Source organism: Thamnophis sirtalis, unplaced genomic scaffold (genome assembly GCF_051295495.1).
Source record: "Thamnophis sirtalis isolate CommonGarterSnake01/CBP01778 unplaced genomic scaffold, rThaSir2_p1.2 scaffold_1, whole genome shotgun sequence".
Lineage (NCBI taxonomy): Eukaryota > Metazoa > Chordata > Lepidosauria > Squamata > Natricidae > Thamnophis > Thamnophis sirtalis.
In genome coordinates this window covers 104,902,133-104,926,726 of record NW_028261381.1, presented here as the reverse complement: position 1 = coordinate 104,926,726, position 24,594 = coordinate 104,902,133, and the positions used below count along the sequence as shown (strand labels likewise).

Below are 24,594 nucleotides of genomic sequence, written 5' to 3'. Positions count from 1 at the left end.
CTCATAATTTCTCAGTAATGCATGTTCTGTACAAGCCTTCAGAGAAGCCCTTTTGGCTCGGGTAGAAGACCTCTGCTCATGAAAGCAGGGGCGGGTGGCGGCGAAGCTGTCACCATTCAGGGATGGATAGTGGGGCTACACAAACATTTACTAAACTAATAACCTCTCAGTTAAATAATGAACAATCCGAACAACAGAGCTGATGCTGCATCTTTTTTTTTAATTTTGCTGCTTGAAAGCGACTGCAGAGCCGAGAGAAGAAGGAAAGAGCGATATATTAGAAACAAACAGGGCAAACATCAGTGGCTAGACTGAGTGGAAACAGTACGCTGCAAAGAGAGGAAATTCACAGGTGCAAAGCCCGCAATAACTCTTAATAAAATACAATACAGAAAATAGGACTTAAGGATCTCCAAAATACATTATCTTAAGAGTTGGCAATAATACAAAATAAAATTCATTATGTACAAACAATTTCTGCTTTTGGTCTCTGTACAACAATATGAATTTGAGGCACATGTGGACAATTCTCAGAAGTTATGACTAATGACAAGGATGTCAAGGATACCCACTTGTTGAGAAGTGGTTCTTTATGCTGGTTTCAGATTTTTTGAGAGGTGAATACATAGAAATTTGTAGTGTGTGTCCTAGTGGACTTTAACGAAGAATTGCGGGGGAAAATTTCTGTATATTGACTATTGAAATGGCAATCATTGCAGAACTATGCTGATCTATCTGTCCCAAATGCATGTATGTAAGTTTGCATATGTGTGTATTGTGGGGGTGGGGGACATCAAGATGCCCACTATCTTTGGTCCTCTGGATATTGAGGAGGAACATTTGTAGAAATGGTCAAACAAAATTTCTTAATCCATATGGAGACGGGTCATTTATGGCAATCTCATCTTTTAAGATAAGATAAAGAAGGACCTCATTCAAATGGGCTGCTGTTGGACTATTTGAAAGAAAAGCCAAAGTTTAAAAAACACCTAACAAATAACAAAGATTGCAATATCTTTTTGAAAAGCTCCTTATTCAGAAGTAAATTTCAGACTCTCCAATCATCAGATAAAAGGACTGATTTTATGGATTATGATTTGTATTCATGAGAAACACTTTTTAGAAGACTATTTTTTTTCTTAACTGGACATAAACGTGATATGCAATCTGTTTCACGTGGTGATGTCATATTTGATCAGCAAAAGTTTCTTTTGAAATATCCTCTTATCTGGATATTTAATTGTAAAGTATACAACTATGTAAAAAAACTAATGCAAAAATCTCAAAAATCAGTAGCCGAACAGGAATGTTTTTGTTGACATAGAAACAAAAATTATTTGGGAATGATGGAGTTGGGTAGTAGACTTCAATTACAAGTGAGGATACATTAGAGGGTGGAGGTGCTATCCCTGATTATGGAAAATGTGAAATCTGACAGAAAGATCAGTATTAATACCAGGGCCTAAGTGTGAGTGAATAAGAGGTTAAACTCAAGGCCAGCTTGGAGCTGTCTAGGTAGGACACCTCCTCCCACAGTGCAAGCCTGTTCATTTTACTCAGAAATAATTCCCATCCAGTTGTATTTATGAGTTTGTCAGTTTAGACCTGCAATCCAACCCCTCAATTTTGCAATCCTAGTCATGCTTACTTAGAATTAAGAATGATGCTTACTTCTAGGTAAGCATGCAAAGGATTGCAACGCCAGTCACATCACTAGGAAAGGATCCTGCATCCAGATGGAAGAGGCCCGGAGAGTTTGCAGCTGCTACAAATATTCAGCTGTGTCACTGGAGGTTCCATTCCTGCAGAAAAGATAAAACCAAAACATTACCCATCTATTTTACCACCTCTTATTACCTCTTCATGTCAGTCAAAGACCGTTGAGCGGATCCTCCCTTGGTTGGATTCTTTGGCAGATTGTTTCAGTTCCTCAGAATACCTTGATCTCTCCGTTATTTTCAATTGCCCTAATGTCACATATAGTGTCAGATATTATACCGGCTACAATCTGTCACAAATTGAATAGCAAAGGTTCTCTTTCAGTGCTAGAGCTGAACACATTGTCTGCAAATAAGCCCTTAGCCCTGGCAATGGTTAAAAAAGGGATAATTAGCAAGGGAGAAGAAGGATAGAGCCTTGAGTTGGCTAGTAATTCCTAAGATGAAGGCCAGTCTAATCAATCTGAAATACACATATGTCATACAACATTCTGATTCTAACATATTTTTGATAGACATTGAAAATTATTCTCTGTTAATTGAGGTTTCCATAGTCCATAAAGCTTCTTTGCCTGAGATTTGAAACAGATAACTTATAGTTGGAGAAAAAGAACCAAAAATTACTCATTCTAGTTTGAGCTTTTGTGATGCAGAGCTTGCCGTAATGCATGTCCTCAAAGTACCACATAACTCCTTAATTGTTTCTGCTGCAGCGGATCGATAGTGCTACCCTGCCGGAAATTGAGAATGAGAAAGCCCAGCCTGTTCTTTGTCTTTAATAGCAGACTTACTGGCAGAAATCATCAACAATGAAGATTCTGATATAGACTCATAAAAACGTGCAATATTAACTGCTGGGGTCTGCAATCACTGAATGGCCTAGAAATTGGTTAAAAATGGACAAATTTATTTTAAGGTCTAGATAGGAATGGAAGCCTTGATACAAGCAATCACAACTCTGCTTACCTCTCATGGAAGCTTTCCTTGGAATGAGTAAGAGTTGAGCTGGTCTGATTCTGATTTGGACCTGTAACAGGGGTTTTGTTCAGATACTTGACTGTTTCATAAGCCGCAGTCAGGCTACTGTGCACGTCCGCTTGTGGCTGCTTCTCTTCTTCCCCATTTTTTTCAGCTTCCCACTCTTCAGGATGCTCCACAGAAATGAAGGAGCTGTAGGTCTCCTCTAAGGAGCCCCTGTGCTCATCATAGAACAGCAGGCTCCGTGATTGAACTGCATAAAAGAAGAATCCCTTTAAGCAGCAAAAACACATTGCCTATTTATTTGTTATGTCTTTATAGCAATAAATGTCATCCTTGTAATTTCCACCTGTCATGAAACTATATAACAATCAAACTGCCAAATAATTTCCTAAAATATAATATAGTTTGGATCATTTCTACTTTCTACTAAATTAATCTAAGGCTGTTCTATGAGGTCTCATCATTTGGCTTCAAGAAATAAACAGCAAAAAGCAAGTCTCTTCCTCAAACCCAGTGGTGGGTTGCTACCGGTTCGGACCGGTTTGGCTGAACCGGTAGTGGTTTGGCAGCCTGGATCGCTGAAACCGGCAGTGACCCAGGCCTGCCACGCCCCTGAACTGGTTCTCTGAGCAGCGCCATAGGTGCCGCCATCTTGTTTTTCACTTCTGCGCATGTGTAGAGCAATTTTTATTGCATTGTGCATGCACACACAGGAGCAAACTGGCAGTAGTGCCTGCTGGAACCCACCTCTGCTCAAACCCCTTATTTGGGTGCAAAGTTTAATTCTGACTGCTAAGACTTCAAAATGTATAACTTGATACCACCAATTGTAATAAGATGCTTTTTTTTCCTTTTTATGACCCTGTATTCCTTAATTCAGGATAGAGTTAGGGTGACAGAATGCAGTTGAGCATTTAGAATGCAGTTGAGCATTTACTGGCCAGATAGCCTGGTTCCCTATCACAGAGAAACTAAGGAGTTAGATTAATGTCATTGTTAAGGATGAAAAAGAGACTGCTGAAGTAAAAAAAAAAAAAAAAAAAGTAAGAAAGCAAATTGATTGTTAGAACCAAGGAAACTGCCAAGAAAAGAAGCCAAAGTCAAGAAAGACAAAAATCTCAGGAAGGTCCTTAGTTCTAACCAAATCCGGGATACAAAACAGTGGCTAGCAGATGGGAAGAGGTCTGTCTAAGGACAAATACTAAAGAAAAGAGGCTTAATAGAATGTGAAAACAATCATAAATATCCTTAATTTCACAGACTAGCAAAATAATGCTGAAGATCATTCAGTGCAGGTAAGAATTATACATGGAAATGGAATTGCCAGAAATTCAAGCTGGCTTTAGAAGAGCCCAGGGAAGAAAGTTATTGCTAATGCAGGTTGAATAACTGAGAACACAAAAAACATTAAGAAGAAATTAATATATACTTCATTGTAGATAGAAAGGCCTTCAACTGTGTCAACTATGTTAAGATCTGGAAGGTGCTTTGGAAAATGTGAATCCCAGAACATCTTATGATCTTGTGCAAAACCTGTACCCTTCCCTGTATGGCGAAACAGACTAGGTCAGGGTTGACAGAGGAGTAAGACAAGCTATGTACTTCCCCTTTATTTATTCAGACTACATACCAAATGTACTGTATATGGAGGGAAACTGAATCTATCTATCTATCTATCTATCTATCTATCTATCTATCTATCTATCTATCTATCTATCTATTTAGTTTATCACTCATGTACTGTGTACATGAGTGATAACAGGAATAAGAATAAACATGAATAAGAACACAGGAAATGGGTACAAATAAATGGGGACAGTAGGACAGGGACGTTAGGCATGCTGGTGAACTTATGCACGCCCCTACTTGGAAGATTACAAAATTTAAAATTAGAGGAATAAATATCAATAACCTGTGTGGTAAAGCTATTCTGCAATATGCTCAATATGTGCTGCCCTTGAATAGAAATCATGACTGAGGCAAAATGTGGCTGCTATAGATTATAGACGTTGAAGGTGTCTGCATTGGAAACTCTGTACAAGATGTCAGTTGCCTGTCAAACACAATTTAAAACACTGGTGTTGATTTTTAAAACCCTAAAGAGCTTAAGATGGTATCTGTGCATATCATCTCTGTCTTACAAATCTACTGAGTTGCTAACATCAGCAGAAGAAGCCCTTCTGAAGATATCTTAGCTGCCAGAATTTGGCAGTCTGTTATGTGGGATGGGGCCTTCTGTTGTGCAACTTCCAGGCCACAAAAAGTTCTCCCTAGGGCAGTGGCTGCTTTCCTACTCCCATTATTTACAATAATGCTAAGAATACATCATTTAACTATTTTTTTTTAATTGTTAATCTACTTTATTGATGCTAACTTTAACTCTACTGATTTTAGTGTTCTGCATTTTGATTAATTGGTGGAAGCCACTTTGAGTACTACTACTAATAGGAAGTAGAAAAGTAGATATGAATTTATTAATGAATAAAACAAGGTAAGTTAATGGTTACGAAAAAGAAGCAAAAAATTGGAACTTTATCACACATTCTGAATTAATGACTATGAAAAAAAAATTGCAACCAAAACCTCTGAAAGATGTTACCTCAAGATCTAATTATCCCAGTATTGGACAAATTACAGCCTATTGGCCAGAGATTTACATTTTTCCATTGCTCCCTGAAATCACACTGCTGAAATTTGGAGCACAACAGCCCAATTTGAGGGCTACAATTCATGTGTGTAAGTTAAATAAGGTTGGGAATAGGAATGGGAAGGCTCTTGGAGGATTCCACATCTAATTCCCATCCATAAACACCCCAAATCACACAGTATTAGAATTGATGGAATGGTGACTGGATATGTTTTTTTTGGAAAAAGTTAAAGGACGGGAATGAGAGCAGGTGTTCTGGGGGTTGGGGGCAAACTTATTCTTGCCCTCACCAACAGTCTCTAAATTGCTCTCCCCAATTATTTCACATGATTATTCAATTTATGGATTTTTTTAGGCTTGCAATGGGAGTGCCTCATAAAGGCTTCCCCTCCTGTTGTGGCCTGGCAGGAGCTGTTGGAGCTGCCACCAGACACCGACAGTGAGGGGCCCTATGAGTCGGCCCTGGAGGATGTGGAGGACCCTGGACAGGGTTCCGACTCCGAGCAGGGCACAGAGAGACTGGTTTGCCACCAGGTGGTGCCTGAGCCTTGGATCAGTGGGGAGGAGACAAGAGTGATCCAGAAAGCAACAGTGAGTTGTTCCGGGATGCACGCCGTCGAAGGGCTACTTGGCGTCAAGAACAACTATGTATTTACAGGAGGCAATTACACTCAGCTGATGGTCATTAAGCTCCTCTCCAGACTACAAAAGAGACTGCTTGTGCCACACCCTTCTTGCAGAAGTCAACGCTTTGACTAAAGAGAAACAAACTTGGCAGGCTGGATTGCTGCCAGAGTTTGTCTGAAGTGCTGCCAAGGTTTGTCGGCCTTGCTGCCAAGGTCCTTATCTGTTTGTTTATTTGGCTTTCAGCCACCGAGATTCTGGTCTTGTTATTAAAGGACATTCCATTTTATGCTTGTCTCGGCTTTTGTTACTGGACAGAGGAGGGGGTCAGAACACCCTCCCATTTGTATCCTTAAGCAAATGAACAGGAAGCAAAAAAAAAAAGCCTCTACACTCTTAATAATATTGGTGGGCCACCAAGTGTCCTTAGAAATTAGAAGAGCAGAGGGCCCACAACTCAAACTCCCACATTTTACCTGCCCCTGCAATACCATGATATATCTGTGGATAAAATGAACCATGATGGGGTTATCCCTGGAAAAGAAGGATCATTAAGTATTAAGGAAGCATTAAAGAAGCTTTTAGTAATGAAGGAAAAGTTCACATTTGACTCACTTTTACTTGTTGTGTAAATGTCTGGCGTCGGAGCTGCTTTTACTGTTTGTGATGTTGTTGAGAATTCTGGGAGACATGGCATCAAGGAGCCCAAAACCAGAACAAAGCACAGCACCAGGACCTATGAGGGGGAAAACACATAGTAGAAACATTCAGTGCACTGACTGAATAAAAAGGATAGTTGAAGAGAGGAATAGTAAGAAAGAGAAGAGCTGGAAATCATCAAAACAACTTTGTAATGGAGAAGTAACTATAACAAGGGAAACACAGTCTCACTTCTCTATTGAGCCATAAAGCTTATGAATTATTCATGTGGGAAAGATGAGCTATAGATGTAATAAATGAAATATATTTAGGAAAATCAATATACCGTATTTCCAGTTTATGGATACATTTAATTTTTTTTTTAAGATATGCGTGTTTACAAGAATTTAAGAACAGATTTAAATTTGTAATCATTCCAGTCTATCACAGGGAAGTTTTACTTATTTATTTGTATATCACATTTAGAAACTACCTGTCAGCTTCTGCTTTCCTTACTTGCTATCGGTTTCCCTTACTTGCTATCGGCTGGGTAGAAACGGGGAGGGTGGGGGCATGATATTTGGGATGGGAATAAATGGTACAGGAGGTGATAAGGAAAAGGGAGTTTTCTTCTCACCATCTTCTGCACATGGTGGAGCCGGTATTTGGACTGGTCAAGGCCAACCGTCCTGCATACCAACATGATGATGCCTTTTGGAGATGCATCCCACATGACACCTAAGGGGGTTGCAGATTGGACACTGGGGTGGGGTCATTGGAGGGAGGGGGGTGGGTTATCATTTGATATGTACTTGTTCGCGCCTTTCTGGCTCAGATCTTGCTTTACTTTCGCTGCTATCTCTCCATAACCAATAAAAGTATTTTAATTCCACGAACAATGGAATTGGGAGTTTTCTTTCTTGGTTATTGCGGGAGGCATGCCTGACACCACCCATCTCCTTCATAGAGCAACTCTAAGTTAGTGGCAAATACATTCATAGGCTTTTCAAAATGATATCAGTCTTCCAAAAAACCCTGGTCACTGTACACACTCAGCATATTTTTCATCCAGCCCTCTAACTACATGCTATAGGTCAGAGTTCAGGAATAGTCTACATTGAGCCTGCCACTGAGGAGGAATTGAACCTTGCATATTCTATTTAATTTTTTTTAACTTTTGTAATATGTGTTTTTTTAATGTTGTACGCCGCCCTGAGTCCTTGGGAGAAGGGCGGCATATAAATCCAATAAACTACAAACCAAACACAACCTTGCATGATTTGTTTCACCCTACAAGCACATCTTTAGGTAAGAATAGGAGGAATAATATTAAAGTCCTACTGAAACAATATTCTTTTTCTGCTCATCTAAAATTGATATTCTTTCCCCAGCAAGTGATTTAGGGATGAAGAAAATTTCATCTGTTCAATTTTTGCCTATCAGGAAGAAGTTATTCACAGGCCCAGAAAACTTTACCAGAAAAGGAGAAAACTTTAAAGTTGTAATGAAAGGGGGAAAAAAGAGTGGGATGGTAATTTGGGCTCAATTCATCAAATAATAATCTTTTATTTGGTCACTTTGAATCTGCAGCACAGAGAATGCATATCTGAAGCTGTCTTTATGTTCGCCAGAATGGAACAAAGGTAAATTATATTTTAAACTTATTCAACTTTCATTTAAAATTGATAGAAAAATTGTACCATTATGGGTTTTTTTACAATGAAGTTTCCTGTGACAGCTATAAAATGGATGTCAGCTTTTGCTATTTTTATACCAGAGGTAAGAGCCCATTAGCATTCATTAGAAAAATTCCTTGGTTTGGAGTGGGAAGCGAGGAGGATGAACCACACATTTAGTTGATGGTTACAGGAAGGAACATTACTCATTCTATGAAGTTTGCAATATAAATCTTATGCTGTGGATTCAGCGTATGCAGAAATACCATAATTCAAGCTACATTTGGCGATTAGAAAATAATTATATAAATTCTCCTGATGCAATAGCTAACAAAAGTTTATTCAAAGTAAGGAATAGAGGAAGGGGAAGCAAGTTGATCATCTAAGCAAGTAAGTTCAAAATATTCATCCCTATTGTTTTTATTCTGCAAAAGTGACTTTACAATACTAAGAGCAATTTCACACTGCAGCCTATTTTGCTTGCCTTATGCAATGTCCCAGCTGTTTCTTAACTGAGACAGAGAAGATTCTTAGTCCAAATTGCAGCCATGCATTACCCTTTCAAGGGAATCCAAACACGAGAAGCACAGCCTTCAGTACTAATTCTATCTTTATTGTAAGATTGAATTAACAGAATCTTGCAGAAAGTACCTCTCCTGTCCCTTACTTTTATTCTCCTGAAAATTAGAGAGGGTCCCTTCTGGGATGTTTTCTCTAATTTTTGTCCTTTGTGTTCAAATTTCATTTATTATTTCCCTGCCTATAGCTTTCCCCCCTGTCTTCCAAGGTCATTCTCACATACCATTAAACTATGCAAGACTTGATTGCGGGCCACTCCCTTGCTTTTTGTTTTTTCCATCCACACAGGGAAGACAGCCTGATAGGTTGGCTGACTCCTGTGTAGAATGGTCTATTAATGCTTGTCTTTCCCTTCCAGGGACTGTTCCTTGTTCATGAGTCCCTGGGTGTTTCCTTTGCTTTCCTAGATGTGTGCACATAGATGCCTTCACCGCCATCCCTTTCCCACATTATGTTTTCAGACACTAACTCAAACCCTTTCTATACTACACCCCCCCCTTCAGAAACCAATATTTATAATCTCAGGATTTTAAAAATCAGTCACTATTAACCAGCAGAGATTGAAACCGAACAGCTTAGAAAGAAATGACTACCCCGGGCACTAACCAGTTATTGGGAGAGAGCAGTGGTGGGTTTCAAAAAGTTTTGGAACCTACTCTGTGGGTGTGACCTCCTTTGTGGGAGTGGCTTGCCGGCCATGTGACCTGGTGGGAGTGGCTTGCCGGCCATGTGTTTTCTCTCTCTCTCTCTCTCTCTCTCTCTTTCCTTCCTTTTGTCTCTCTGTCCCTTTTTTCTTTTTTTCTTTCATCTCTGTCTCACTCTTTTTCTTTATTTTTTCTTTCTTTCTTTATTTATTTCTTCCTTTCTTTCTCTCTCTCTGTGTCAGTCTCTCTCTCTGTGTGTGTGTATGTGTGTGTGTGTGGCAGTGGTGGGTTTCAAAAATTTTTGGAACCTCTTCTGTAGGTGTGGTCTGCTTTCCGGGTCCACTGGTGGAACCTCTTCTAACTGGTTCGGTAGATTTGACGAACCGGTTCTACTGAATAGGTGCGAACTGGTAGGAACCTACCTCTGGGAGAGAGGGAGCAAAACAGATATTGTGTTGTTGGAGGTTGTTATTAGAATGGAACAAACTTTCAGAGACCATCTTCTCTGAAGGGCTTCAGATTCCCAGATCAGAAAACAGCTGATTTGATTTGAAGCTGGAAATGTGGGTGAGGTGTACATTTGCAATGGACCAGGAATGGGAAAACAGCATCCTTTTCTGCCTTCAGGAAGAGATGAGCATCCTTAACGGCAATGGGCCAAACAGCAATTGGGTAATCTGTCCTTAACTTTGCAAAATTTCAAAGCCAAGATCACCATGAATGGAAAATGATATGTCTACAAAGAAAGTTTTAAAAGGATACTACATAGACCTTACCATCAGGCATGTTCCTGTCTGTGTAGAGACCATTTTGTAAGGCCTGGAAACCTTCCCTGCAATCAGAGATTGTAGCTTTTGTAACTGCTGCAGAAGAGTCCTAGGAAATTAATTTAAAAAAATATTTTTTTCATCATCAGAAGAAAACACATATAAAATCAAGAGCTCTAAAAATAATACGTTTATGTCCTTCTCTAAGAAAATACATCATTTCTTTAATAGATTTAAATGGTTGCCTATCTCACAAAAATGACTTTGGGAGACTGTTTTATAATAGTTAAAAACTACTTAGTAATGAAAACAGTCCAAATACCCGAAATGAACAATTTGTACAATGACTTGTATACCATAGCTGAAAATCATATATTATATATTTATTATTGAATACAGGAAGTTCCTGGGTTACAGCCACTCGTTTAGCAACTGTTCAAATTTACAAAATTGCAGCATTGCAGTGTCCCTGCAGTCATGTGACCATGATTTGGGCACTTGGAAACCAGCTTCCAATGATGACAGTTGCAGCGTCCTGCGGTCGCATAATCACCAATTATGCTCTTCCCTGCCATTTTCAAATTCAACGGGGGAAGCTGGTGGGAGGTTACAAGTTGCTCCAACGAGTCCCTCCTACTTGCACTGTTTTTTGTTCCCAAGGTACCCAGAGCGGCATGGGGATGTTGTACTCCACACTCTCTACTGCCTGCCCATGACACTCACTTGAATGTAGCTTTCGCCAACCCACTATAGGTCTTGCTTGCCTTCAGTCCCTCTTAAGATGTCGGGATCACAAGAGATTCTCATTGAATGACCTGCATGGTCCTCATTAAAACAACAGCAACTGGAATTGCTGGGATTGTCATCACTAAGTGGTGTGGTTGTGCACCATTGTGCTTTATGACCATATCTCTCAGCAACATAAATTTCAGTCTGTACTGTGCTTTTGCTGTAAAGGCATCCTACTAAAAGTTCACACTCTCTCTTTTGTTCCTTTTGAGTCAATGTTAATCCGTGGCAACTATCTGAACTATTTTCTGTAGGACTTTGTTGTTGCTGTTGCTGTTGTTTTATTTTCTTCCTAGGACTGAGAAAAAGGTCAGCCAGTTGGTTTTGTACCTAAAGTGGGATCAGAACTCAAGGTCCCCTAGTTTTTAGCTTGGTGCCTTAACCACTACTTTAAATTGGCTTAACTAGGTAGGGACTTTGCATTCCCAAAATGGCGACTTCTGGTCCAAATAGTTGATTTTTTTCCTGGCACAGCTACCAATAGGAAGATTGGACTTGATTAAGGTTATGGTGCTCTTGGCACAGAGATGCCTTCTTTGAGGTTTTATGATTAAATGGTTTTTAAAATGTTTGTAACCTGATAATTCATCTAATAATAAATCACGGAATATATTAATTTGAACTGCATTTGTATCTAAAAAGCTGGATACAGTTTCAGAAGAACTACATTGTGCCTTGAAAAGAATACTCTTAAGTGGAAGAAAATGTACAAGAGACAAAGATTTGGGATTCTGAATGCAGTGGCGAGTCCAGAATTGGTGGGAGAATCAGAGAAGGGTCATTACTTGTCCAGTAGATGGCAGACATCAGCTATCAATAAAGCTACCAAACCTACTGAAAAGGGCAGAACCTTTGAAAAACAGAATATGCTTCAAGCTTCCAGAATCCTAAGTTGCTCTATCTAACTATAAAGTAGGACCAGAACCAGATGTTGAGCAGAAGAGAAATGCATCTGTTAGAGCTACTGAATGAAGGCAGAAAGCACAAATGGAGTGGAAAACTCAAGATTATTTGAGGGGAGACATTCTGGATAAAAAAAGTCAGAGTGCATCTAAAATTGTACCCATAGCACATTAAGCAAAAACAGATTCCTGTATTATTCACGTTTATTTACTGAGAGCATTTATTTGGGCACGTAATTCAAACAATAAATTGATACAAACTCTGAGCAATGAGAAAAAAAATACCAAAATCAAAATTCAACAATGCTAGCTAAAAACAATTAATAAATTTCCAAAGACTTAAATTTAGTACATGCTTCCAGATAGGAATTCTTATCTTCCTGACTGAAACACCTGAAGAAACCAAGATTTCACTGCTTTTCTAAAGGCCTGCGGGTCTCCAAGGGTAGCATCATGTAGGGTAAAAGTAAAGATAAAGGTTTCCCCTGCCCAGTCCAACTGGAGGGGACAGTACTCATCTTCATTTCTTAGCCAAGGGACCCAGTGTTGTCTGAAGACATTTTCCGTGGCCATGTGGCCTGTATGGCTATATGCATAGGCACACGGAATACTGTTACCTTCCCACTGAAGTGGTACTTGTTTATCTATTCACATTTGCATGCTTTTGAACTGCTAGGTGGACAGGAGGTGAGGCAAGTAACAGGAGCTCACCCCAGTGCTCAGCACCTGGGTCTCGAAACTGGGATGTCAGCTTTCCAGCTGACAACTCAGCATCTTTAACCACTGAGCCATCGCACGCATCCCCCACATAGGGTATATTACAATATCAAACTGGGAATGTCTACAATTTGAGTGACAGAGAGAAGAGCTTACCAGTCCAGAAACAGGTACAATTGAGGCAAAAGATAGAATTCTGCTAATATCCCCTCAGAAGCAGGCGTTGTGAATCTAGGAGGACTCCCAAATTGTATTATACTCCCCAATGAAACTATATCACAGTAGGACAATGTCAGTAGGACATTGCAGGGATGTTTTTCTGTATTTTATAAGCTATTACTTCGTTTAATTTTCACCTTTCATTGGCAGTTAAGCCAATTCTGAGGGATCTTGCTGTTTCCCCACATTTTTTACTTGGAGTAGATATCTGAGTTCCCTGCATGTCTTTTAGTCCAAGCAAATTCCTTGGGTTGAGATGTTGTTATGTAAGACACTGTGCCACAAAGACCAATTCTAGGGAAGCTAAAGTACATAATTTTCTCCTTTCCAGTCATTATGATTTGTAAGTTGGATTGGAAGGGCAAAAAAAAGTGACCAGTGAGAGACACCCCCCCGCCCCATTGGGTTAAGAAAGACAACAAATTTATAATCTCTTGATTAAGATTCAAGTCCTGGCAACTATTAATGTTATTTTTGTGGCAACACAAGTTCTTTGTGATCACCTTCTTCTGAAATGGTTTTTAGTCTATAGTCCACAGACTTTTGTGATCTCTCATTTAAGTACTAATCAGTTCTGATCCCACTTAGCTCTTTCAAACTTGCCAAGCTTGACTAGATGCTGCCATCTGCAGTGGTTTATCTTCTGCTAATATACATCCCCCCAAAGAACCTGTCAGCAATTGCTTTCCCAAATGGGACTATGCCCTTTTCTTTTCTCTGTCTGTGCTATGTAATATAACCAGAAAGCAATTTCCCAACCAACAGTCAGCTCACAAGGTCTAGGAAAGCATAGCACTTCCTCACAGACCTCTAAATCTACAGGGATTTCTCTGTCTCCAGTGAACTCAGGGCTCAACAAGTTGTCAGCTTTCTCTACCCGGAACCTTTCCAAACTATTATTAAAGCAGAAGTTCAGGCCTTAATCAGTAAAATGAATTGTGAAGGAGGAACCAGATGCAACAGGGCTGCCTTACTATATTTTAAACTAAGAAAAGAAACACTTCCCTTTAAATAAACCTCCACCCTCCCCTAATATGACAGTTATGTCTGGAAACGAAAACCACTTAATAGCTGTGTTGGATTCTTCCAAGAAATGAGCTTTAGGAAGGGAATCAGGGCACACTGCCTTCCTGACATTTTTTTTCCGGTGTCCTTCAAATTTTGTTCTCTTTATCTATTCTGTGTCCTTGGCTATAAATGCCTTTCCATAACTCTGGTTCATACCTATTTGACATTGGCACACATCTCGCCTGTGAATCTAATCCTTGATACATTTCAGATTAACTAGCAGCCAAGCTGAGTTGACCTACCATGCAGAAGAGTGAGGAGGCTGATTAAGGTTGCAGGTGTTGTGTGCACCTGCTACATGCAGTGTCTGGCCACCAAACTATATTTCAATACTATTGGCAGAAGATCATCCTCCGTATACCAAAGGCAGCTGGACAGTTTATAGAAAGCAGAACAGTTCTGCCTTTGGGTGCAATGCAGTAATGTGGCTTTGGTGCAATGGAAGAAAGCCTCCTGCCTTAGCACAGAAATATGGTTGAACTCCTAATCATTTTGTGAACCTAGACTTGAGGAAGGATCCAATTTATTCTTCGGTATATGTAGCAAAAGGGGTTGAGTCAGCCTGATGGAGGACAAGTCCCTAAAGATGCACTTTCTATTTGGCCCTGTTGTGGCCCACCAGCAGCCAGCAGGGCTGGTGGCAGACTCAGACAGTGAGGAGGTTGGGGAGGAACATGGGCCAGTCCTGGAGTCTGGGGAAGGCTCTGATGAGGGCTCTGTGCCGGAGGCAGAGATGGTGCCAGGGCCGTCTGACAGTTATCAACTGCCTTCAGAATCGGACATCAGTGAGGCAGACGAACAACTGGAGCCTGTTCCCAGTGTGCACATGCACAGAGCTGCCAGGAGAAGGGAACAGCTAAAGAACAAGGGTCGACTCAGGAGTAAAGCCACAGGTGGACGGTGAATGGCGCTTCCCTTAGGGAATAAAGAGGAGCGAAAGGGGGTTAAGATCTGTTCCTGACTTCTTGCCAAATATTGTCTGCTACAGAGTAGCATTTGGAAGATATCGAACTGGCAGCTCTCCAAGCCTGATAAAGGTCTGTAGTTGTGAAATCTCTTGAAAGACTGTTGGCTGGGACTTTGCTGCAGAGGAATTCACTTTAAACTAATTAAAAGGGTTTTATCGGGACAAGGAGTCGGCTTCATGCTTTTGGGAAGCCTAGGTCAGAATAGGCCCATCACCAATAACAGACATTCACCACTTGCTGAGCACAGGAATGGTTGATAGCCTCCACCTCCCCACTCTCAGCCAATCATAAATGCACCTCACACCCATGTTTCCCAGCTCCCAGCTTCAATTCAAAAATACTATATTCTGACTTGAGACATTCAGAATGGATGATCTCCCTCTCTTCTTTCTATTCCAGTAGCAGCCCCAGCTCAGGTTGGGGACAGTGCCTGAGATGTGTCCTCTGCCCTTCTGGCAGGTTGCTGCTTCAGCAGTCATCTCATCTTAGGGCTGTGGGTCTGCTCTGATCTCTGCTGGTTGGCAGTGGTTGAATTTTGTTAATATTGTGGTTGCTTCACTGATGACCTATTAAGTCAATGAGCTGTCCTCCCCATTAGAAATTCCATTCAGGCCCTAAATCCCCCAGTGAGTACTCTAAAAGTCTCTGCCCAGACTGGGTGAAGCGTGTGCCCCTTACTTTCCTGATCCCTGCCCAGTGCCTTCAGTATAGTAAAGCTTTCCTTCATTTTTCTCTCCTTTACATTTAAAAAAAAAATTGTTTAAATGACAGCATAGGAACAGGGCTTCTTTGTTTCTATGAAACTGGGGGCTACTAGTTGTAGCCTTCCATGGACGTACAGAGAAGCAAAGGAAGGAAAGAAGAACAACCTGTTGCCCCTTGCTTTGGTTTTTATCGTGACCCGACAAATACGCGCACGACAAAAGCGCGCCAACAAAACCCCGGCGAGAAAACTGCAACGTCAAAATCGCACCCACAACAGCGTGGGCGGCAAAACCGCGCCCACAAAAGCATGATTAGGGTTAAGGTAAGGGTTAGGGTTAGGTTCAGGGTTAGGTTTAGGGTTAAGTTTAGGGTTAGGTTTAGGTTTAGGGTTATTACGTTGTTTTCGCGTTGTTTGTTGAAGGCGTACTTTTGTCGGCGCGCTGTTGTGGGCGCGATTTCGATGTCGCGGTTTTCCCACCGCAGTTTTGTCGGCGCGCTTTTGTCGTCCGCGCATTTGTCGGTGAACCGTTTTTTATAGCACCAGAGTTATGATGACACCACAAAGGATTGTGGCTGATGATGATGTTTTTTAAAGAAAGAGTCTGCTTTAGTATCAAGGGAGAACATGTGGGAAGAGAGATGAAGGCATCCATGGGAAAGCAAAGAAAAGGCACAGTACTTGTGAGGAAGGAGTAATCCCTGAAAGGAAAAGGAAAGGTAGACTGTTCCACACAAGAATCCACTAGCCAGATATCAGGTTTACCTTCCATATAAGGACACTAAGAACAACAAACCAGGTCTTACTATAATTCCAATTCCAGTTCAGACTGGAATTTCTGTAGTTGCCCTCAGAAAAGGCTGCAGGCAGCATACTTGAGAAGCAGTTTTGGCTGCAGGATATAATTGTCCTTAGAGGAAACGGTCAGCTTAAGAATTGGTCTGGAAAGACATTTGTAGTAGAATTTCAGTACAGTGCTGGGGTTGGAATACACCCAGGAAATGTGCCTATTTTTCTCTCTCCTTGCTCCAATTATTCAAACAGCAAATAAACCACAGAACTTCAATCCTGGCTGTCTCAACACAAAAATTCCTAAAACTTACTAACCAAATGCAACTGATTCATTGCTGGGAAAAAACAACTAGAACAGAAGAAAACCCAAAGCTGTTCCTGTCGGGTAATCTAACATCTATCAAAAAGTAGATATGTAAAAGAAATATATTGGAGATTTATTTGCTAGACAAGTCAAAGAATGCATTAAATGTAATCTCTTGTAGCAAGAACGGATAGTGAATCCTGTAATATTCAACTTGAAGCATTTTGGGGCCTGCAAACTACAGTATGTGGCATATACTAATGGAGATATAGGAGAGGTTATATAGAAATATAGGATATACTTGATAAAACTGCATATCAACATGCATGTATAAGGAAGTACATATACATGTGTGAATATTTAAGGAAAGTACATAAAGATAATACAGGTAGTCCTCGACTTCCAATAGTTCATTTAGTGACTGTTCAAAGTTACAACGGCCCTGAAGAAAGTGACTTATGACCATTGTTCACACTTATGACTGTTGCAGCATCCCCATGCTCATGTGATCAAAAGTCAGATGCTTGGCAACTGACTCATATTTATGACAGTTGCAGTTTCCCGGGGTCATGTGATCACCTTTTGTGATCTTCTGGCAAACAAAGTCAATGGGGAAGTCAGATTCACTTAACAACCCTGTTACTAACTTAACAGCAATGAATCCCTTAACAACTCTGGCAAGAAAAGGCATAAAATGGGACAAACTTACTTAACAAATATTTCATTTAGCAACATAAATTTTGGATTCAATTGTAGTCGTAACTCGAGGATTACCTGTATACAGATTTTAAGACTGCTGTAATAAAATCCGAAAATCTGGCACGTATGCACTACTGACGTGAATTAAAGATCATCTGTATTATTTATATCACGAAGGAAGCGGTGGATCCAAGGTGATCTTTTTTCTGCATTCTCCCAATTCTTTTCCTTAACAAGACATTTTGGTAAAGATAGGAACATTTGGGTTCTCCTCACCTGTTTGCATTTTCTAACGTCTCCACCTTTTTCCACAGTTCATTATTCTCAGATGTATATGTTTCAACTCTGGAGAAATAAAATAAAATAATGATGTACACCCATTCTGCTCCAGATTCTAGTTCCTAAGCACTCAAACCAAATGGAATGTTATTTGTGTGAAAGCAATTAAAGTGCACACATTTTGTTCTGTAAATAGAAACAGGGAAAGCCTGTGCAGGCTGGGGATTGTGGTGGGTGTGCATGGAGAGAATGGAGGATTTTAACCTGTTCTTTTCTCTGCCACAATTCTGACAAAACTGGTCTTTCTGAAGCTTTTATTTAGAATTCAAGGAAGCCTCTATTGGGCATGTGGTAACAGTTGTACACATCAGACTGTCTCAAAAGACTCCGCAATGATGATTACATTTCATTTTAAAAACCCTGAAGAGAAAACATGCAATTTTTTTTTTAAAGAGGCATTTTAAATGAAATTAATCCTAAATTATCAGTCTGCCTAAGCCCAGGCCCATTTTGGCCCCTGAAGAAATTATGCAGCACAACCACTGATATGAATTCCTTAGAAAACATGAAGGATTTTCTTCCAGGCCTTGCCCTTTGCCTGCTCGTGGGAGGCCTTGTGGCTTGCTTCTCAGCAAGACAACACCCACCATTTGCACCATTTGAAACTAAAACAGCAATTTTGGAGAGGCCATTTTGTTGGGATTTTGGCAATCAGAGAAAAACCTACACTTCCATTCTACCCTCCCTCATAATCCCAAAGCTGTTCAGGCTTCCTTGGGACTGCTAACATTTCTATAAAGAATTTGTGTGGATTAACTTTAACTGCTTGGGTAATATGACATCCAGTTTGGTTTTAAGCATTTTCTGTGTTTGCTCCCTGCCAGGAAACAGACTCTATCTGATAAATGATTTGAAGCAGCTTAGCACTCTGACTAAAAATACAGAAATCAGGGATGCGTAAGCCCTAGTCATAAATCCTGTGTTTGTTCTGAGGACTGATATGTTGCCTTAAAATTAGGAAACATTCAGGGTGGTTAAAAATTGTATTAAAGATGACAATAAATAAAACAGGCAAAGACAAATGCAATTACACAAAGTCACCATGGATTCCTTGGGATTTTTATGTGATTCTCACTGTACACAATATGTACCAAGAAAAGCAAAATGGCTATTATTGTCTGCACTGCATTTTTGAGTCCCTCAAAATTACTCACAATGTTTATTGCATTTATTTTCATTATACATCAGAAAATAGGCAATAATGATTAGCCAAAGCAATCCAAGGAGTAAACAATACTCCTATGCCTTTTACCAAGAGAAGCACCCAATAGTAGAATAAAATCAATTCAAAGGCTCAAATATCTCTCAAAAATAAATTTCATCCATAGGAACAAAATAACAAGAAATTCAGCAGAAACTTTCGCTTAGGTAGAAGCAGGCTTGAGTATAAATGGGGATGTGCCTTTTTTGTTATTGGTATATTTTCCCCCTTTTCTTTGTTCCATGTTATTACATGAAGAAAAGGTTTAAGAAAAGATTAAACTTAAAAACAGTAAAGTAAAGTATAGTAAAGACTGCATTAACTTTTAGGTCATAAAACTCTTATGGGTTGCTGTGTGTTAATCAGGGTACATTTGGAAGACTGTGTCCAGTTCTGGCTACCCCGTTTTAAAATGGACCTTAGAATGAATTCAGAGAAAATCTCTTATGATGGTGAATAGGCTGAAAACCAAATTCTATGAGCTACAGCTAGTAGATTTGCACAGGTTTCGCCTGGAAAACAAAAGAAAATATAATCGCAGACCTCAAATATCTGAATGTCTGTCATGCAAAAGATGGAAGAGATTATTTCTTTCTCCAGGCCTGGAACCAGTGAATAGAAATTCCAAGGAGGCAAATTTCAGTTAAGCATTAGAAGAAATATACTGAGAGAGCTGTTTGGCAGCAGAAATGGCTGGCCTGGGAGGTGGTGGACTCTTCTTTGCTGGAAGGAAATAGATGGAGTCTGAATAGCCATCTGTTGGGGATGCAGCAATAGCATCTTGCACTGCTGACCTTGCATTGAGCAAGGAGTTGGATGACATGATGTTCAAGGTCTTTTCCAGCACTGTGATTCCATGGATGTGAGCTGTAAACATCTTGGCTCCTTTTCCCTCTTTACTCAGCTATTTGGGCTGCTTGGGAAACTAAGGATTTTTGAAGGGGTGAGGGAGAGCACTTTATTTTCCATTCTCCTATGGATTCATTTGCATAATGTTACAGAGTAACATGCTTTAAACTGTGCTCTGAAACACACATCACATTGCTCTATTATTTATTATATGCCTTTAATAAATAATTTTGTTAAATTTATTAGTTTACGAAACGGGTGGAAATTGTGTATAACAACAAATCAAAGATGTATCATCAGCAAAGAGGTAAAGGACAGAAAGACTAGACATAATCTCGAGGTGTTTATTTGACTAACCATAAACAGGTTCTGATTATTCCATGGCTGATGAGTTGCATAAATCATAATTATGCTTTGATACAGCCTCTGAAATGTGTGACACTTGATAACATTTGGTGGCAGAATAGTTTCCAATCTTCAGTGGAAGTAAAAAGAAAATGGAGATGTACAAATGGATAATTATGCTTGTGGGAAAATAAGATTATTTAAAATCATTTATTTTAAATAAAATAAAATCTATGAGGAGATTCAGAAAGGGTTTGAGCTTGAGATCTCTCAGACTGGGAATTATAATAAGAGTGAAGATTTTCTAATAAGTTGGAATAATATTTTCATATTTTAACCTGCACTCCTTATTGCTTATTAAATTTAGAATTATATAATCAAAAGGCTGGAAGGGACCTCAGAAGTCATCTAGTCCAACCCCTTGCTTAAGGCAGGAGCCTTATATTATCCCAATCAAGTGGTTGCCCAGTCTATTTTGAAAACCTCCAGTGATGGAGCATCCACAATCCTAGGAAGCAAGGTATTCCATTGCTTAATTGTTCTCACTGACAGAAAATTTCTCCTTACCCTTCGGTTGGATGTCTCTGTGACAAGCTTTAACCCATTACTTCTTGTCCTGTTTTCTGATGCCTTAGAGAACAAAGTAAATCCTTTCTTTTTTTGTAACAGTCCCTTAAGTCCTGGGAGATAGTTATCGTGTCTCCCTGGTCCTTCCTTTTTGATAGGCTCGACATACCTCGTTCCCTCAATCATTCATCATAGAATTTGGCCTCTAGACTCTTTATCATCTTTGTTGATCTTTTCTAAACACTTTCCAGGACCTCAACATCTCTTTTTGTATCATGGTGAACAGAACTGGATGCAGTATTCCAAGTGTGATCTCACCAGTGTGATAGAAAGTGGCACTATCACTTCTTGTTGTCTTGATGCTATCCCTCTGTTGATGCAGCCTAGGAATGCATTGTCTTTTTTGTTGGCTGCAGCACACTGCTGGCTCATACTACTGTTGAGCAGTTTACTAATAGAACATTTGGACCACAATAAAGAGGGAGGTTTCCTGAAGAACATTGTATTACAAGCTTGATTTGGAGAAGAAAATGGATACAAAGAAATTAATTAATATGGAGGTGAAAGAAGATCTGACCACAAACATTTGTTCTGAGTCAACCCAATGTCTTTTGGTGCAATCCCCTTTCTGAATACACAAGACTGATTGCAGCCCTTCATACAAATAAATTTCTATATATTAGACAAACTAAATCCTAGCAACGTTTATTTATTTAGTTGAACATTAATGCTCCTTAATCTGAAATCTTTATCTGCTTTTAAACGATCCAGGTAAATGTGACATGGGATCTATGATCAAGATCTTCTATAGCACAGGTGTTAATCCCATTGTGTCATGTTGCTGTCACATGATGTTTTGCGACATTTTTCTCATTCACAGAGTTGGATGTGTGTGACGTATCTGGCTCATGGGCCGCCAGTTTGAACACCTTGACCTGTAGGTTTTGTGTTTTTGTTCATGGAATTCTTTTAAACAGGGAAAGTGCTAACAGCTTGGAGAGAAGGAATTTCAGTGGAAAAAAATGACATTAAAAGAAATAGCAGGCCAATCCCAAGCAACACTTCATCATTTTGTTTTAAATACCATGTGAGATTTATAGCAATAGCAGTTCGACTTATATACTGCTTCATAGGGCTTTCAGCCCTCTCTAAGCGGTTTAGAGTCAGCATATTGCCCCCACAATCTGGGTCCTCATTTTACCCACCTCGGAAGGATGGAAGGCTGAGTCAACCTTGAGCCAGTAAGATTTGAACTGCCGAACTGCAGTTAGCAGTCAGCTGAAGTGGCCTGTAGTACTGCACTCTAACCACTGCGCCACCTCGGCTCTTCTCTTATTTGTTCGTTAGATGTTTATACTACCTTTATTTCTGGTCAAATAAAGTTTGTGTACTCAACTAATGTTCTGGCCTGCTTTTTTCTTCACAACAATCCTGTGAAGTGAGTTGGGCTAAGAGATTTGGCCCCAAATCAACCAGCCAAGTCTTCTAGGGAGGCCTATAACTAATGGCCTCCTGGTTTCTAGTCCAGTACCTTAGCTACCACACCAAACTGGCTCTCTAATTAGGCTTTCTAATTAGTCTTCCTTTTATTTTTACTCAGAAAGATTGATCTCTCATGATACATTTATTTTGGCTCAAAAAGCTCTAATCTGTTTTTAGAAAGTTGTTTCTAATATATAATTTTAATCTTTTTTGCTGAAGCTTTAAACCTATTACTTTTTACATCTGAACCAAAAAAAAAATCCTGATCTTTTATTTTTCTTAAGGCAAACTTTACATGGAGCGTTAGGTACCACAACATATAATTTTGTCCCTGACTGCCAAACTGCCCTTTTAGTACACCGCTGTCTGCTATAGGTCATATAATTTTTAAACATTAAAGAAAATGTATAAAGGATAAAGGCAAAAGAAAATGACAGAAAGAAACACTAGCAGGTCTTATGGTTGCAGGATCAATCTGAGTTGGTCACCAGGACCAGAGGTTTGTTCTTCCACTCTTTCAAACTCATGCTGGAGCCCATACTCAGGGAATGTCCAGGATACATCTGGAGATTGAGAAGTTCCCCAAGGATGGACTCCAGCATTAGTCTGAAAGCTTGGAAGATCAAATCTCAGGTCCTGGTGACCAACTCAGATTGGACTCTGCAACATTGTCACAGGACACATATATTTGTCTTTATTCACAGTCTCATGATTGCTACAGATGCAATAATACAAGAAGAGGTAATTCTATTGGGCAGTAACCAAACCAAAACAAAGGCTAGTTTGTCTATTAGATAATTATCATACTAGAAATCCCAATCAAGTTCAAGAGAAACTGATGACCTCACAAGCCTAGCATCAACTTCATAGGGTGACCCAGAGAAAATAATGGCCTACTTTTTCTCCAAGCACTCTACATATTCTTTCTTCTTTCTGCGACTCTCCTGTGCAGAAATCTAGAATGAAAAAAAAAAAAAAGAAATATTAGTTGCACTCCCAAGAATAATTCCATATTCAGTAAATATAGCAACTTATGGTCAAAAACAGGAAACTGCAAGAAGGATCACCCACAATTACACAGGAGTCCCCTTTGAATCAGGACTGCTGAACCTTCCTCTTGTGATTTATGTTGCTGGACAAAAGAATTGCTTGATGAATATTAGCACAGTTGACAGATTGTGGTTTTAGAGCAGGAAATGGCATGAATTCTTTCCCTGCATTAAAGTTCTAATTTAATTTGGGGAAAGGGGGTGCTCTTCTAAATTAGAAGACACAGGACGGTTGTTTGTGGAAGCTGTCTCAGAGGAAGGCTCTTTTAAAGAAGCTGCCAGGAGAAGATCTTTGTGATTTAAGAAGATGTCATCAGGTGCAAAACACACACACACACACACACACACAGAGATGGCTGCAAATCATATTCTCCCTTTTGAATCCAGATAACTGCAGAGACCTAGAATATAGACTGAAATGTTATGACTATGGTCAGGGCTGGTTCAGGACGTATTGCTTGAGGCAAAGCAAAAAAACTGTGTCCTTCCCAATTCTGCACATAGAAGCCAATCCAAATGATGGTTGACTATTATTTCAGATTGATGGTAGTCCAGCATGCTCTACCATATCTGAGAATAACAATGGCAATTTGGAGATATATAGCAGATTGCAATATACCTATGGCTCAGACTTTGGCTTCTCCGGCCTGAAGCAAGTGCCTGACTTTGTCTAATGACAGAATCAAGTCTATCCATGAAGAAACACTCTCTTATTGATCACCCATAAATTGTCACAGTTGGCAGACAGTCTATTATATAAATTGCATGCATAAATTTCTTGGTTTTGATCCCCGTGTTAATTTAGACTTAAAAAAAAAATACATATAAAGATCTTGGAGACTTGTATTCAATCAGTACAAAGTGACCTAGATGGACTAACAGAATTATAGGACTAGGATCATCTAGTCCAATCCTTTGCAGGGTTCAGGAGAATCAATTAATCCATGAAGTTGTTTGCCTAGTCTCTTCCTAAATACTTTCAAATATGGACCACCCACAATTTCCTTAGGTGGACTTCTGTTGTACAAAGATTACTGTCAGGAAAGATTTCCTTATATTTAAATGAAATCTCAATAGCTAGCTGCAGCTTATATCTGTTATAGCTACATACAGAATTATTTTCTGTAATAGAAATGGTATGTCTCTCCATAGCATTTTTGCTGTTGCATTCTTGTACTGGTGACCATTAGCCTCTGGTTAAGCGATTTTAAGTCTGAACTCACATGACTCTTCTTGTATGCTTATGGTCGAGCTGAGCATATGTTTTCATTTTACATTTATTCTTTTATATTATATGCAGAAATAAGAGTTCCTGGCATCTTCATT

The 24,594-nt window shown here is 39.6% G+C and overlaps 1 protein-coding gene across 1 annotated transcript in view; it reads right to left on the bottom strand.

Annotated features, from left to right (window-relative positions):
- Window positions 1-200: 200 nt before the first annotated feature.
- CREB3L1 (cAMP responsive element binding protein 3 like 1) overlaps window positions 201-24,594 on the bottom strand; it is a 90,285-nt gene continuing 65,891 nt past the window's right edge. Inside the window, exons 7-12 of the mRNA XM_014062774.2 lie at window positions 23,117-23,175; window positions 17,713-17,781; window positions 10,285-10,384; window positions 6,586-6,706; window positions 2,685-2,949; window positions 201-1,802 (exon numbers count right to left, since the gene is read on the bottom strand). Of these exons, the coding sequence (XP_013918249.2) occupies window positions 1,766-1,802; window positions 2,685-2,949; window positions 6,586-6,706; window positions 10,285-10,384; window positions 17,713-17,781; window positions 23,117-23,175 (651 nt within the window). The 3' untranslated portion in view covers window positions 201-1,765. The remainder of the gene's footprint in view (window positions 1,803-2,684; window positions 2,950-6,585; window positions 6,707-10,284; window positions 10,385-17,712; window positions 17,782-23,116; window positions 23,176-24,594) is intronic.